We start from the raw sequence: 17,394 nt of genomic DNA, 5'->3' as shown, positions 1-17,394 counted from the left end.
ATGACAACTTTGTGTAAAGAAACTTTTGTTCATTTTTAAAACACCTGTGACAAAAAAATTAAATATCAATGGGCTCAACATGCCTCTCAGGAAATTCCTAGAGGTGTCTAATTTCCAAAAAGGGGGTAATTGGGGGGGGTAATTGGGGGGGGGGGGTTTGTACTACCTGTACTACCCTGCCATTTTAACACTTCAAGAAATTAGATAGGCAGTCTGAAAGTAAAAGCTACGTAAATTCCAGTATATACACGATAGTTTGTAGACGCTATAACTTTTGCACAAACCAATAAATATACGCTGTTATAACCTCCCCAATCCTCCTGTTATAACCTCCCCAATCCTCCCACCTAATAAAGTTTTTTTGACTCCTATATGACTTCAACCAGCTTTTAAAAAGTGTGTTTTAAAGCAGAAGTTTACACAAAAGTGAGGTCCCACTGGTTAGCTCCCTCACCCCAGCCCCCAAGTTACAGTTTTTTTTGGGAGGGGATTACTGATTATCAGTAGCCACTCCCACTTCCCCAGTCCTGGCGCAGGACCTTTTACAAAATTTCGGATGAGCTTGTGCAATGAAAAGCTGGCAGTGGTTCCTCAGGAAGTCACAGCCACCTCCTGTAACCAAGATGGCGGCACCAGGGACCTGCAGTGGTAAGAAGAACTGGCTGCGAGAATATAGCACTCGACCCCAGACACTGGTAAGTACCTGATATTTTAAAGTCAGCAGTCGCAGTATTTGTAGCTGCTGACTTTTAAAAAGAAAAACAAACTGAACTTCCTCTTTAACCACTTTAAGATCAGACCTTTAATGACACTTATTGTTTACAAGTAAGTCTGTATTTTTTTTTCTAGAAAAATACTTAGAACCCCCAAACATAATTTTATATATATTTTTTTTTAGCAGAAGCCTCTAGAGAATAAAAATGGTGGAGTTTTATAATTTTTTATGTGGCACGGTATTTGTGCAGTGGTTTTTTGTAACACACAAAAGCATAAAAACAAAATCTTATACCTATTTTTTAGTATAATGTTAAAGATGGCATTACACTGAGTAATTAGATACCTAACATGTCATGGGTTAAAATTGGTCACACTCGTGGAATGGCGCCAAACAGCATTTAAAAACCTTCATAGGTGACGCTTTAAAAGCCTTTACATGTTACCAGTGGGGAGTTACACAGAATGTCTGGTTTTTGAATTATTGCTCTTGCTCTGATGTTTGCAGCAATACCTCACATGTTGTGCGATTGCTGTTTACGTATGTATGTGGGACCTGCATATGTGTTCGCTTTTGCGCACAAGTATGGCTGGATGGGGGCTTTTTTTTTATTTTCTTATATTATTTGCATTTTTTTGATTTAACAATATTTTTTATTTTTTTTTAATTATTACTTTTATTGTTATCATAGGGAAATTCAGCATCCCTTGTGATAACAAGCAGTGACAGGTACTCTTTAGCAGTGATTACCTGCTACTCTTTAGCACTGATAGCAGTACCTGTCACTGCTTTTTGTGATAACAATAAGCAGTGACAGGTACTTTATTAAGACATCTCAATTTGACCCAAGATGTCACTTAAAAGCATCTGATTGCACCAAGATCAGTGTGGTCAAATGATTTCCTAACTTAAAAATGGCTCTGTTTACATCCGGCAAAACCGGAAGCGACGAGTGTTTTGTCACTTCCGGTTTTCTGTACCATAGAGATGATTGGGGACATTCTGGTTCCCAATCTGCTCTATGGTGAACCAGCTAAATCAATTCTGGCTCACCGGTAGCCCTGAGAGACATCGGCGAAAGTGGTGGGGGGCTTGGTAATGACCCCTCCCGCTGCCTGTAAAAGCCATCCAACAGCTAATTGGCCGCTAGGATGGCTTTTACATTAAAAAATCGCCGGCTGAAAAAAACAATACCTGGATGATGCCTGTAGCTGAGGGCATCATCTTGGCATAACCACTTGAAGTATCAATGTGTATATATACAAATTGTGGATCAAGTGTTTTTTTTCTTTTAAGTTTTTCTGACAGCAGAGCAAAGCCATGGGGCTTGGAATATCAATGATAATGCCAAAGATGCCTAGTTGGCATGTCTAGGTATTTATTCATTCTCATTGACTTGCAATTATTAGGAGTTAAAAAAAAAAATAAAACATTGCATGGACTTTTTCATCTACACCATTTTATGCTGGTGCTCTAGTCTAGCAAGTGTTCATGTGTACGTTTTTTTGTGTTTTTACTGAGCTCAAAAAATACAGTGAAATGACACCTATATGTACACACAATTGGACTTTAAACTGTTCCTGTTATGTTTCTGTTGTACTGATTGTCAAATAAATTCAGAATAATGCTTAACCGAGTCTGCCCATTTTTAGAGAGTATTGGGTTTCATCACTCAATGTTGAGTAAAGAACAGATTTGAGGTCCATCAAGTAAATCCTTGATTCCACCAATAGCTCTGAAGTTCTATAAATTTACACCATCTGCACAGCTCATTGTAAATCTATATATTTTTCTGATACCTTTTATTTTTTTCTATGAAATTTATAGAAAAAAAAAAAAAAAAAAACTCACACAAGTTTTATAGGTTTTTCCTATATTGTTCATTTATGTCTTTTTCATTACTGTGATGTATATGCACTGGTTCACTGTATTGTGAAATTCCAATACCATCTATTGTGTCACAGATGTTGTAATTGAAAATTTTTCAATAAACGTTTTTAATCAAAAGAATAATGCTTAACCCAGCAGCTGAAGTTGTTTGCAAATCTTGACTTTCCCACCACGGCCAACCCCAAAGCCTTCTTGTTGGTTCAAAAGGCTGCAGATCATGTTAAAGGATCAAAAGGAAGGCTCAAGAGGGTAAGAAGTCATAGGGTCAGAAAAATAAAAATTATTAAGTTGAGATTTACAGATGGCTTCAGCAGCCTGGACAATTTTCAATAATGTCATCTGCTTATGTTCAGATTACTTTGATTTGTGACAGATTTACTTTAAACATTGTTTTAAAATGCTGAGAGAAACATGATATTGATTACGTTTGAAAGCTGTATTGAAATGTATGCTTTTGTTTTTATTATTATTCTCTTTTATAGGATGTTGAAGTTATAGTAGATTGGAGACCTCTTGAAGAAACTTTGGATTCATCAAACATTCTGTGTGCTGTAAAGGTATTTTATTTATGTGTATCCATCTAAAAAGTAGCAAAACTCTTCAACTTTGAGGAGGTGAAACAGAAAATGATGGGTACTATGGTACATGAGAAACTTACTGCACTTTTTCATGATGCCCACCCAAAATTTCTTAAAATGTGGTCCCTGTGACTAGCATAGAAGCGCCATATAAACTTGGAAAATTCTCTTTTCTCAATCTGAAACTGTCTCCCACAAAACCAGTGTTGCTGTGTGCTTGGTTGGGTCCCATGGGTCTCCTTGTTTCCTTCTCACTCCTCTCTCCCCCTCTACCCTTTAATCTTTTCTTCAGTCTATTCCCTTCTGCCCTACCCCCTTCTTTATTCCCTTTCCTTTCTCTTCTATTTCCCCTCGTTTTTTTGCTCTCTTGTCTCTCGCCATTCCTTTTTTTACCCTTTTTCCCTAGCTAGATTCATAAGTTCTACGATTTTTGCCAATTTGTGCGGTTTTTACCACCGCCAACTACTGGTGTAAAAGAACCTTTAAAGGAAAACCAAAATTTTGGGTGATTTTTTATTTTTATCAAAAGTGTATAAAGCACGTTAATTAACTCAATAGAGTAAGCCAAGAGATAGCTTGTGTGTAAGTGTAAACTTATGATTACTTTAGATGACATCTGAGACCTTAACATGTTCTCAGCTTTCTGTAATTCAAAGTATCCCAGCATGCAGCTTTGAGAAATCTATTCATGGGAAGCATGCCTTGAGATGGTTAGGAAATAAGTAGTTAGTGTAGTCATAAGCCATGTTCTGATTTTGCCATATGTAGCACATGATCTGGGTGTGGCAACTGTAAAAGATTTTTGATTCTTGCTTTGGTTCATACAGCAGTTGGATAAGATTTAGGCCATTAAACCCTTTCATAGAAGTAAGAAATCAGTATCTGTAAATAGGTAATAAAAGGTTCACTTGGGTAAATAGTGTCGTCGTGGAAACCACTTCATATTTACCTCAATTAGAAGTTAATTTTCTTTCTTTTTGTTAAGGTGGTTTAGGGAAAGTGAGGTGAAATGGGGTAACATGGACCAGTGCTTTCTTCAAACATCCAGTCAGAAGAAATGGTATTTTTCCCCTGCACATGTTCACTTCACCTGACTCCACACTTTATTAAATCAGGCGCTGTGTCCTTGCTTCAGGCCATATTGTTTTATGCATCACCAGTACGTGCCGAGCTATGCTCTGCAACAAACAGGCAGAAATTGGAAGACTTTATTTTAATAAAATGTACATCCATACATCTCTGCCGTTAATGCTCATTTCCTACATTCCCATATTGACATCTATATCTGTGTCAGCCCACAACAGGAAGTTAGGGACTTACCAGATTTCTGGCAGATTAACAGGTATTCTCTGTACTTGCAACATTTTAAAGAGGCAACACATGAGTAAAGTTGCATGCATTTCATTATTGTACTGATATACTGCAAATTATTATTTTTTTTGCTCTTTTGTACACTTTAGGTGTTGGGGTCAAATCTTGTTCTGACAGCTTTACAATAGTGCTTTATTACTCATTTTTTTATTTTGTTTTTATTTTTTATAACCTAAATTTAAAATGAGATTTTTTTTTTTTTTTTTATTTTGATATAACCTTAAAGCTGAAATTTAGTTAAGAAGTTACAACATCATTTACCTCTGAAGTGTATTCTATGTCCTGCTGGCTGCCAGTTACTGTAAAAATTCTCATTTCAATGATGCCGGCTCAGTGGTGAACTTCAAGCACTGCATGTGTTACCTGCCTCTTCTCTTAGGTCCCTTTCAGACAGAGCGGAATTTATCATGCAGATCCGCCTGCTTAGCAGGAGATCTCTCAGCTGATCTCTGCTGAGCAGGCGAATGACAGGTCTGTGGACACGGACACAGCCTGCTGTTCTCTATGAGGATGTCAAATAGAAATGGACTGTCATCTGATATGATCAACCGATGGGTAACGGATCCCCATCTTTCTGTTTTTAGTGGAACAGATCGGCTGTCAGCGAACACATGTCCGCTGACATCCGCCTGTCCATAGACAACAATGGGTGGTCTGATTGGGTCTACCTAAAAAAAAAAACAGACAAGTGGACCCAATCGGTCCACTGGTGTGAAAGGGGCTGAACAATGAAGGATTATGCTGCTCACTTTCTCCTTCCTCTCCCCTCTTCTATTCACAAAACTACTTATATTATTTTCCAACAGTACAAAGCTCCACAGAATGCTTTGCACCACTGAAGGGAGAATCTGGCATTGCTAGCAGCCAGCACGGGATGTAAGATACACCTAATTAAAGGGAAGTTAAAGTTCCTGGTACTGTACACCTAAAACATTTTTAATTAAACTTCAGCTTTGATGGAAAATGAGAGTTTTGCTTTCCACGAGAAGGTTACTTTTATATGGGTATCTTTTTTTATGTTTTCTAGGATTCCAGTTCAGTTGTAGAGTGGAATCAAACTCCAAAAGTGCGGGCTGTCTGCACTGAACATCAGAACAGCTATGAAGCAGAGTGGGATATGGTCAACACAGTTTCCTTCAAAAAGAAGAACTTCCCAAAAGGGGGTTTGTATTACCGATCACATTTGTTTTGACTAACGTGAAGGTATATTATCATCGTATATATTGTTCATAAGCGCAAACTACTGTTACTTAGAATGTTTTTTAAATGTTAGACTCATTCTTCCTAGCCCTGGCATCCCTTTAACTGTGCTAGGGGGCCGGAAGTTCTGCTTGAACTACTTGTCCAATGTGATTGACTGTCACAGTGGTCGCATTGTGCTGCCGACTCTCGATCATTTGTACAGAGAGCTGTCTTTGACCGCTCAGTCACTGTGCTGAAAGTGAACAGTGAGCATGCTTCCTGCACAGAAACCCTGCTACCTTTGGGCACACATATGCGGTGTGTGGGCGATAAAGCCCACCTTCTTTGTTGCCGTACATATGCGTTATGTGGGTGGCAGCAGGTTAAGTTTATGCTTCATATACAACATCTGAAATTAAAATGAATAAAGACCAGTTGCAAACACACCTTTTTTATAGTTTTTGATCAAGTTTAAACCTTTGTCAGGTTTTAATTGGTGACTGTTTAGGGTTGGGATAAATCCCCTGTATCCTATTCCCCTGTACCAGACAGGAAGTTGGGGGGAAATTTTTCCAAATTTGACAGAAAACCACAAAAAAAACACAATTGTTAGGTTATTCAAGCAGCAATAAATACCTTTTGTAGTGGCATGTAAAATGCCATTACCCCTAGCACAATTCAGACAATTCACATTTTCTGCCACGTAACCTGAACAACAAATACATGTTCAAGATTTCATAGCATTGGAACTTGGCGATTGTCTTATGTAAATTAGAACAGACTTTAATACCTTCCATCATATACTTGGACAGTAAAATTTACTTTGACGCATTTAATGACACCATGGTCATTAGTTGAGGCTACGTTCACATGTTAGCGTAGCGGATCGCAGGTAGAACACCGCGATTCTGCCTGCGATCCGGAAATCATTGCAAATCGCAGGACGCCTGTGCGTTGCCATTGATTTGCAATGGCACCCCAAACGCTGTGCGATGTTGCAGCGATTTCCGCCAGCCGAATCGCGGTTACATCGCGCAAACAAAATCGCGGGTCGCATGACGCCCCAAAGAAGCTCTTGTACCTTTTTTGGGCGTCATGCGACCCACGATTTTGTTTGCGCGATGTTACCGCGATTCGGCAGGCGGAAATCGCGGCAACATCGCACAGCGTTTGGGGTGCCATTGCAAATCAACGGCAATGCACAGGCGTCCCGCGATTTGCAATGATTTCCGGATCGCGGGCAGAATCGCGGTGTTCTGCCCGCGATCCGTTACGCTAGCATGTGAACGTAGCCTTAACTTCTTGACTCCCACGCAACACATCTGCAGGTAAAGAGATGACCTTTAGCACCCACACACCGCACATATGTGTTCATAGGCATCGGAGCTTTCAGTGACAGTGCTGTTAAAGACAGCTGTTGGTCTGTACTAATAATTGAGAGTTGGTGAGACTGGCTCCTGATCACGAGACCACTGTGCAAGCCAATTGCAGTGGTCACGTGATCAGCCGATCCTTTCCACCTCCTAGGAGTGGGAAGGGGTTAGGGACTGACTTGCCTATGTGGGTATAAATACTGGAGTATGCATTTGTACTGTGGAAGTTATGAAGCTGCACGATTATTCGTTTAAAAATCGCAATCTTGATTCTCCCCCCCATGATCTTAAAATGACATGTCCTCGAGTCATACAGAGCTGTTCTCTGCTCACTCACAGCTGTCAAAAAAAAAAAAAGAGCCTCTGGCAAATATTTATCAACATTGTTAACGGCTGCTAGATAACTATAAACACAATGTTTTATAATGTATCATTTCGTTCTTTTAGATCAAAGGAATGAACTTCCGTCTGTAAGTGAGGGCAGTTTAACCTCTTAAAGACTAAACCTTTTTCTGACACTTGTTGCTTACAAGTTAAAATCAGTATTTCTCTTTGATTCATTGACGGACACAGCTCCAGATCTTCTTGACCCTTGGGTTTATGCTGCCCCCTACAGGAATAGGACACTAGGTGGAAAAAAGTTTGACTACGCCTATAGGGCAGTCCCAGGAGGCATACTCCTACTTCCTGCTATAGGTCTTCAGTTTTTTTTTTGCCTAGTCAAGAGTAAGGACCTAGTTCCTTGCTGAGATCTCTGGTCCTAGCATTTTTTCCTTTTTCAAACAGAATTTCTCTTACGTCCTCCGACAGTCGCCGCCTCTTCATATTCGTCACATATGGGGTATTAGACTTTGCTCCGAAGAAGTAGCTAGGCAACAGAATATGTTAACAACAAAGCTTTAACATATCCCACCCTCAAGGGGTGGTCCCCTCAGTCAATACCCTCCTACTTCCTGCAACCATATCTCAGTTTTAATGTCTAGCTTGTCAGGAGTGGCTGGCTCTCTCTGTGCTGGGACTTTTTGTCCCAGACTCTTTCTTCTTTTTAATATTTTGTTTGAGTTTTTTTCTCTACCTTTACTTAGCTGTTATTTTGGTCAGCATTAGTTAGTTCTTCGGACGAAGAGGATCATGCGGACTGGGTCTCGGGCTGATCCCCCTGATCGCAGGTCGTGGGTCAGTGGCTTCCCAGTCTGCCATCGAGCGTTCAGCCAGGTAACGCTCCTGGCACAGTGAACGACCCATCCCTGTTCGGTGCAGGGATGATTGGTGAGGTGGCTACCTCACCGGACGCTGTGCGGTTTCTTAACCGCCATTGTGTGCGTCTTGAATTGCGACTCTCCCTGCCTCATGTGCAGCGGCTTGTTCGCCTGTGCGGGTTCCCCACGCCATGTGAGGTAAGTGTATCTATGTGGGGACCTGTCTGTCTGGGGGGGGTCTCAGTCTGGGACTGTGTAACCTGCCTTTATTCACACTGCTTGTCTCCCTATCTCTCGGCTGCATGCTGTGGGCTGCAAGGGGGGGGGGGGGAGCTGTGTGACACTGTGTGTGTCAGGCTGGGCAGTGTGGGAAGCTGTGTGCTGTGGGGCATGTTTTTATGGCATGTTGGGGCGTATACAGCGATCGCTGCGGCGATCTAACATGTATCCATATAATGGGATAAGCTTGTGTGTGTTTTTATGCACTATGGAGCGGCGATTTCGGCGCCAAACGACGCCATTTTACCGGCGCCCGCTCCGGCCGCATGGTCTACATGCACGGCGGCCATTTTCTTGTAGCATCCATAGGCTTACATAGAGCGCCCTGGCAGCATCACTTCCTCTTTCCTGGAACACCGATCGAGGCAGCAGCAGCAGCGGGGTCTCCTCAGGTTTTATCCTTCTATTCCTGTTTGCCATTGCCTGTATTCAGTCTGTATATTCCCTGTGGGGGTCTCATTGTGCCTGAGTGTGGTGCGGTGGGCTGCGCTTGCCGCGCTTGCTGAAAGGGGGCAGTTAACCCTTGGTTGTCTGGCATACAGGGGCAATGGATTCTCAGGAGGGCAAGTTTCCCACAGTATTGGTGGAAAGCCAGGGGACCGCTGTTTCCCCCCCAGGGGGGGATTTAGCCACTATTGTGGCTGGCCTTGCTGCCCAGGTGCAAATGCTGGTGGCTGCTCAATCTACTAAACGGCCCAGAGTTGCTCTGTCCTCTGATTCTGAGGGTGAAGGTGATGGGGCTGTTCTAGCAGGGACCCCCTTATCGGGGTCCCGCTCCTCTCTTGATCTAGTGGGGTCTGAGGTGGAGGCTGAAGTTGAGGGGGTCGATAATTCTCCCCCTGGCTCGCCTGAAGAGCTTGCAATCATGGATGAGTTGATTGCTTCCATTAAGCAAACACTGCGTTTGCAGGACGAAGTGTGTCCTCCCGCTGCCTTGGCGGCTTATGGGACGCAGAGAAAACGCAGGACGCCGCAGGTTTTTCCCTGCAATGCTGATTTTCAGCGCGCTGTTAAGGATCAATGGCGCGATCTGCGCAAACCTTTTGCGGTACCAAGTAAATTCAAGCTGCGTTATCCTTTCTCGCCTGCCACTGATGAACGGTGGTGTGTGCCTCCACCAGTGGATCATGCAATTGCGGTTTTGAACAAAGCCACTGCGATTCCTGCAGAGGGTTCCCCTGTTTTCCGTGATGCCACGGATAGGAGACTGGAGTCTCTTGCCCGTCATACTTATTCTGTTACGGGTTCTATGCTTAAGGCTCTGTTTGCTTCTCTCATGGCGGCCCAGGCGATCGCAAGTTGGACGCAGATGCTTAGGCGCGTCCTAGTGGCCGATTCGGCCTCGGCGGCGACCCTGGATATGGTGGATCAGATCCACCAGGGTGTCATGTATCTGTGTGATGCGGACCTGGACCTGATTCCGTTGGCTGCACGTGTGCACAGCGTGGCGGTGTTGTCTCGCCGCCTGGTTTGGTTGAAATGTTGGTCGGTGGACCAATCTTCACGTAAAACCTTAGCCAATCTGCCTTATGATGGGTCTCGCCTTTTTGGGGAGTCCCTGGATGTGTTGATTAAGGGGATCACCGGGGGTAAGAGCACTCTCTTGCCCCATTTCCCCAAGGCTAAGGGGGCTTCTGGGAAGAAGCATGCGAATTTTCGGCCCCCTCAGGGGTCCTTTCGTGCCTTTCGGCCGCACTACAAGGGCAAACCGTTCAAAGGACAAGGCTCTCAGAAGAAGCCCTGGTCTGGGAAACAGAAGTCCGGCCAATCCGGACCTGCGGCCCATAACAGTTCGGCCTGAAGGGGCGCCCTCACCCAGTTTTGGGGTGGGGGGACGCTTGCTCGGTTTTCTTCAGCCCTGGTTGGCCCGTGTGCGGGACAGATGGGTTCTGGAAATCGTTCGATCTGGTTACAAGATCGAGTTTCTCTCTCGGCCGGAGAGCAGATTTTTTCCCTCAAATCTACAACTGTCTCCAGAGCGCCTGCGGGATCTGCACCTGGCGGTGCGGGACCTGAGGGCTCAGGGTGTGGTGGTTCCGGTGCCTCATCGGGACAGATTTCGGGGGTTTTATTCCAATCTGTTCACCGTGCCCAGGAAGGAGGGCAAGGTTCGTCCGATTCTGGACTTGAAAGCTCTGAACCGCTCTGTGCGGGTTCGCAAGTTCCGCATGGAGTCCCTGCGCTCGGTGGTGGCTGCCCTGGTTCCGGGGGAATTCATGGCCTCCATCGATTTGAAGGATGCGTACCTTCACATCCCCATATTCGAGGGGCATCAGAGATACCTTCGATTTGCCATTGCGGAGGATCACTACCAGTTCGTGGCGTTGCCCTTTGGGCTCGCCTCGGCTCCGCGGGTCTTCACCAAGGTGCTTGCACCGGTTCTGGCATTATTGAGGGCCCAGGGCATTTCTGTCCTGGGGTATCTGGACGACATTCTGATTTGGTCTGCGACCAGTCAGGGTCTGGAGAAGGACCTGTCTGTCACAATGCAAACTCTGCAGGAGTTCGGTTGGACGATAAATGTTCCAAAGTCGACACTGAGTCCGTCGGTTCGTCTTCCCTATCTGGGAATGATACTGGACTCGGTGCAGGCGAAGGTCTTCCTGCCGGAAGACAAGCTCAGGACTCTTCAGGAGGAAGTCAGGTCCCTCAGGGACGTTCCACACTCGTCTCTGCGGACGTGTATGAGATGTCTGGGATTGATGGTCTCGGCCTTCGAGGCGATTCCTTTCGCTCAGTTTCACACGCGGGGTCTCCAGGCGGAGATCCTGTCCAAGTGGGACGGGCGACCTCAATCTCTGGATCTTCAGATCTCGTTGAGTCATCGCACCAGGGAAAACCTTCTGCGGTGGCTCCAGTCCCCGTTGGTGTCCGGGGGCAAGTCGTTTCGTCCGATCTCGTGGACGATAATCACTACGGATGCCAGCCTGTCGGGCTGGGGTGGTGTTCTGGGCGTTCTGTCCGCCCAGGGGACCTGGTCGGAGGGGGAGTCTTCCCTCCCGATCAACATTCTGGAATTACGTGCGATAAGGCTCTGTCTTCATCGCTGGACGGACCGGCTGCAGGGCTGCCCGGTTCGGGTGCAGACGGACAATGCCACGGCGGTGGCATACATCAACCACCAAGGGGGCACCAGGAGTGCCCGAGCGGCTCGAGAAGTGGCCGACATTCTGTCTTGGGCCGAGACTCATGTCCCGGCGATAACGGCGGTTCACATTCCGGGAGTGGAGAACTGGCAGGCGGACTATCTGAGTCGCCAGACCCTGGATCAGGGGGAATGGTCTCTCCATCCGGCTGTCTTCCAGATGTTGTGCGCGAAGTGGGGTCTTCCAGATGTGGACTTGTTCGCGTCTCGCCTCAACTACAAGGTGAAGAGGTTCGTGGCAAGGACGCGCGACCCTCGGGCAGACGCGTCGGACGCGTTAGTGGCCCCGTGGCATCAGTACAGGCTGATGTACGCTTTTCCACCGATTCAGTTGCTGTCCAGGTTCCTTCGCAGGTTACACTCGGAACGCAGCACGGTGATTCTTGTGGCACCGGACTGGCCTCGCCGGTCCTGGTACGCAGACCTCGTGAATCTGGCGGTCGACGCCCCCTGGCGTCTGCCTCTTCGAGACGATCTACTGTCTCAAGGACCGATTTACCATCCTGCTTTACAGTCGCTGGCTTTGACGGCCTGGCTGTTGAGACCGAGGTCCTGAAGGAGAAGGGTCTCTCTCCAGAGGTCGTTCATACCTTGATCAATGCGAGGAAGTCTTCCTCGGGAAAGGTTTATTACCGTACTTGGAAGGCCTATTTTGCCTGGTGTGAGTCCAGGGGGTTTTCACCCCGCACGTACTCGGTTTCCCGTGTGCTGTCTTTCCTTCAGACAGGTGTCGATCAGCGTTTGGCGCTGGCCACGATAAAGGGTCAGGTGTCTGCGCTGGCCGTTCTGTTTCAACGTCCCGTGGCTTCCAACTCCTTGGTTGGCACTTTTGTTCAGGGTGTGCGGCATCTGGTTCCTCCTAGGAGGGATCCTTTGCCCCCCTGGGACTTGAATCTAGTTCTTTCTGTGTTACAACGTGCTCCTTTTGAACAGATCAGGGAGATCTCGTTGTCTCTGTTGTCCAAAAAGGTCGCCTTTTTGGTGGCGATCACTTCGGCTCGCAGAGTGTCGGAACTGGCGGCTTTGTCCTGCAAGTCTCCGTACCTGGTTGTTCATTTGGATAAGGTGGTCTTGCGACCTAATCCTTCTTTTCTGCCGAAACGAGTTTCGGAATTCCATCTTAACGAGGATATTGTTTTGCCTTCGTTGTGCACGAAGCCTAAACATCCAAAGGAGGTGAGATTGCACTCTCTGGATGTTGTTCGGGCGATTAGGGTTTACCTTAAATCGACTGAGTCTTTTCGTAAGACGGACTCCTTGTTTGTTCTTCCAGAGGGTCCTCGGAAGGGCATGGCGGCTTCGGCCTCTACCATCGCCAAATGGATCAGGCAGACCATTGAACAGGCCTATGTCTTGCAGGGGAAGGTTCCCCCTGTGCCTGTGAAGGCGCACTCTACTAGATCACTGAGTACGTCTTGGGCCTGCCGTCATGGGGCTTCTGTAGCCCAGGTGTGTAAGGCGGCGACCTGGTCGACCGTGCACACTTTCACAAAATTCTACAAAGTAGATGTTCAGGCATCGGCGGATGCTTCCTTTGGCCGCAAGGTTCTTAGTGCGGCTGTTCCATAGGGTCCCTTGTTGGGGACTCCTGGCTGTTGGGATATCTTTGTATTCCCTGGTTTTTTTGTCTTTTCCTGGGTTGTTGCTCCTGTTGAGCACTTATTTTTGCTGTTGCCCAGCTGGTTTCCTTCCTTTGGTAAGGCTCCTTTCTTTGATGTGGAGACTGCGTTGCCTTTCGGCGCGGATGCGTTTCCCACCCCTCATGTTTGCACTGCTTTGGGACGTCCCCATATGTGACGAATATGAAGAGGCGGCGACTGTCGGAGGACGTAAGAGAAAACTGAATTTTTGTAAAATCTTACCTGTAAAATTCCTTTCTCTGAGTCCTCCGACAGTCGCCGCCCCCGCCCCTCTTTTGGGGTTGAATGTATACTCTACTGCTATTCCACTAAAACTGAGATATGGTTGCAGGAAGTAGGAGGGTATTGACTGAGGGGACCACCCCTTGAGGGTGGGATATGTTAAAGCTTTGTTGTTAACATATTCTGTTGCCTAGCTACTCCTTCGGAGCAAAGTCTAATACCCCATATGTGACGAATATGAAGAGGCGGCGACTGTCGGAGGACTCAGAGAAAGGAATTTTACAGGTAAGATTTTACAAAAATTCCGTTTTTTTCTTTTATTATTTTCTGTTCCTGTGAGAACTACAGTCAATTTGGTTATTGTGAGAACTACAATCGACTGCCGGACTGGGCGACAGACTGGATATTCTAGATCCTTACGGCCAGCGAGCGTGACCTGACCTTAGCCTTAGCGCTATGTTGGCCCCGGCATAGCCCCAATGGACAGTGAGTTAAACGCCTCGCGAGGACGCATAGCCCTGGTCACGACCTGAGTCGCAGTGTTCCTCTGGCCCGCAGCACCCCCATCCCAAGATGGTGTGGTGGTCTACCTGGAGTGGTGCCCGATCGGTTCCAAGGTGGGGTGAGTAGTGTTCCCGCCCCCCCCTCCCTTCTGGTGGTTTTGTGGGGTGGAGGTGGGCCCCTCCCTGGGTTGGTCGGACCACCTACTGTCCTTCCTTCCCTCACTATCGGGGTCCCTCTGCAGACCACTACCCATTCACCCATGCCTAGCTCCCCCCCTTCAACCCCCCCCCGGGGCGGCCATGCCAGTTTTTCTGTTTGGCGGTGTCGAGCAGGTGCTGGGAGGGGGACGGGGATGCGCCGCTGGCTGTGCAAAACATGGTTTTGAGGGGGAGGGGGGATGGTCTTGCTTGGGGTCCCTAGCAGGGTCCCCTCTTACTGTCCAAGTGTACCTGAAGGTCCTGGAAGCCACTGTTTTGCTGTGGATGACTACTGTATAATTGGAGACCATGTTTGTGTAGTCTGATGGCCATTTTCTTGTAGTTTCTCATTGCTATCACACAAGCGCCATGTTTTTGTAGCCTATGGAGCAGTGAATTGGCGGTGGCCCTCTAGTGGCAGTTCCTGAACCTCCTCTTACTCTTTGATCGCCGCACAGCTGCAGCCTGGATCTACATCTGAGGAGAGGTGGTGAGTCCCTGTGGGTGCTAAACGGCTCCCTCTTTCTGCTATTGCGGTAATTGGTGCGCGGGTACATGTGGTGCAGCGATAGGGGGGAACATTTAACAGCAGTTTTTACACTTTTGCTGGCGGTCCCCAGGTTAACACATGGAGTCCCTGGAGCACGTGTCACCACCTGACCCCTCTGAGGCTGCGAGGTCCCAGTCCGCCTTGTCTGCTATGATGGCGGTCTTGCAGTCACTGGTGTCCAAAGTAGATATGGCTCTCCAAAATAGGACGAGCAAAAAGCGTCCTCTGCCTTCACCTGCATCCTCTGTCTCCTCAGATTCTGAGGTTGATTTGGCTGCCGTGGAAGTGAGTCACCCTACTGGGTCTGTGTCCACGCACCCTGTGTGTTCTGATAGTGAAAATGATTCCTCTTCCGCTACAGCCGTGCATGAAAAAGCGCTGGTGGATGCGCTGATTGTAACAGTGCGGGAAACTTTAAAATTGGAGCATGCAGCTGCTGCTGCATTGGCTGTGCAGGTGCAATTTGGTACCTGCAAAGCCTTCCAAGCGGCAAAGGTGTTTCCCGCCTATTTTGACAACATTGTCGCAAGTCAGTGGGGTTCCCCCAAACGTACTCTCGGGTTCCATAAGCACTTTGCTTGAAGGTATCATTTTGAAGAGTCCCTGCTAAAGAGACTGACAGTACCACCAGTGTTGGACTCGCAGGTTTCCCAGTTGAATAAAGCCACCCTTCTCCCAGTGGAGGACTCTCTGTCCTTTAAAGGACCCTTTTGACAAGAGACCTGAATCTCTGGTCCATTACCTTATTACCATGGCCGGTTCCATTCTGCCGCCGGTTTTTAACATAACCTTGGTTTCCCAGACCTTAACCGAATGGGCTAAGCTCCTGCGCCAGGATTTGGAAGGGGGACAGTCCCCTCCTTACCTGGCGGACTTGGCAGACCAGTTGGTCCAGGGGTTGCAGTATATCTGTGATGCCTCGCTGGATGCACCCCCCTTAGCTTGCAAGGGTGTCCGTGACAGCAGTGACTCTTCCCCGCACGATATGGCTGAAATACTGGTATGTGGACCAGGCTTTCAAGAAAGTTTTGACTGATCTCCCTTTTGTAGGAGACTGCTTGTTCGGACCTTCCATGGAAGAGATCATTTAGGGTCTTACTGGAGGTAAGAGTACTCTGTTTCCACAGACTACCAGGAGCAAAGTGTCTCGTCGCAAACGTGGCCCTTTTCTTCTTGGCCCATAAGCGGTCCTTTTACCCGCAGGGGGTTCCAAGAGGCCCTGGCCTGCTAAGTCGAGAGCGGGTTCCTCTGGGACCGCAGACAAGCCCACTTCTGCCTGAAGGGGCGCCCTCACCTGTATCTGGGGTGAGTGGATGTCTTTGCTTCTTTCCGTATCCATGGACCTCCTTAATTCAAGACAAATGAGTCCACGAGTTGATTGGGTCTGATTACAAGATCGAGTTTCAGTCCTTGGGCAAAGTTCTTCCCTTTCAACCTGCGTTTGGCCCCAGATCCCCTACAAATTCCTCTTGGGGCGGTACAGGATCTACTTTCACGGGGGGTCATTGTACTTGTTCTGGAATCTGAACACTTTCAGGGGTTTTATTCAAACCTAGAGGTTAGGAGGTGTTGGTATGGGGCGCTACCACCTTGCACAGCGAATTTCTTCGTTGTATGTGATCCAAAGATGAAAGTGCACAGTGCTTATTGGTGAGCAGATATTGTGCAAATTAAAATTATTTTTAAAATCTTAAATGTGCAATATAGTGCAAATATAAAAATATAAAAAGACGGTAATTATCGTGTATCGATTGGATTGTACCGTATATGTATCACTCATCGGATGTAAACAATCATATATAAGTGACCAGTGCAAAAAAGTGCTTAGTGCAATTGAGTGATTTAAACAATAAATGCTTTATTGTGGTCTCCTTTTAAAGAGGAAACTGACATCCGTGGTGAATATTACAAACACTATGCAGTGTAAAGTGAGAGAATAAAACGCCTGTTGCGCGTGTTGAGAGTGAGGAGTGCTAATACCGTGGGTAAAGCACTTACCAATGTCCTCTCCCTTCTCACTCTAGTATACTGTGTCTCCCTTCTCCTGATGCCTGTAAGAGCTGGTTGTTCCGTACATGCAGTTGCGCTTGCATCTAGGGAGTCAGTGTACAAAAGACCAAGAGAGCTTCCATTGCGTAGTATAGTACAACATTGAGGGAAAAATAAGTATCGACTCACTGTTAGGAAGTTCACCGTCAGCTTGTTTGGTGTGTCTCCAGTGTTCGGCCGCGCGGTGCTTCCGCGTTCCACCGGCCGGAGCCACCTAACCGGAAGTGACGTATGACGCTGCTTTGCCGCTCTACGCGTTTCGTCACTGCGACGTCATCTGGGGCGGTACTAGGCTACATACTCCCGGAGCTTATATAGACCTGCGTATCCTAGCGACCATTGTGTGTACCTCCGCCATCTTGGTACCCTCACGCGAGTCATACCGGCGGCCATCTTGGTACCTTCGGATATAATGGTCCACACATGCCGGATACCAGGTTTTGTTTACATCACGTGAACTTCCTTATACAGCGGTCCCCACATATTAAATGCATACATCT

The 17,394-nt window shown here is 47.0% G+C and overlaps 1 protein-coding gene across 1 annotated transcript in view; it reads left to right on the top strand.

Annotated features, from left to right (window-relative positions):
- The window catches only part of TBC1D15 (TBC1 domain family member 15), a 135,398-nt gene that overhangs the window by 26,544 nt on the left and 91,460 nt on the right, over nucleotides 1–17,394 (top strand). The window contains exons 3-4 of the mRNA XM_082253108.1: nucleotides 3,088–3,162; nucleotides 5,582–5,717. Of these exons, the coding sequence (XP_082109234.1) occupies nucleotides 3,088–3,162; nucleotides 5,582–5,717 (211 nt within the window). The remainder of the gene's footprint in view (nucleotides 1–3,087; nucleotides 3,163–5,581; nucleotides 5,718–17,394) is intronic.

The sequence above is a fragment of the Pelophylax lessonae genome (assembly GCF_965119305.1).
Source record: "Pelophylax lessonae genome assembly, chromosome: 4".
Lineage (NCBI taxonomy): Eukaryota > Metazoa > Chordata > Amphibia > Anura > Ranidae > Pelophylax > Pelophylax lessonae.
The sequence above is the reverse complement of the archived record's forward strand: the minus strand, read 5'-3'. Positions and strand labels throughout refer to the sequence as shown.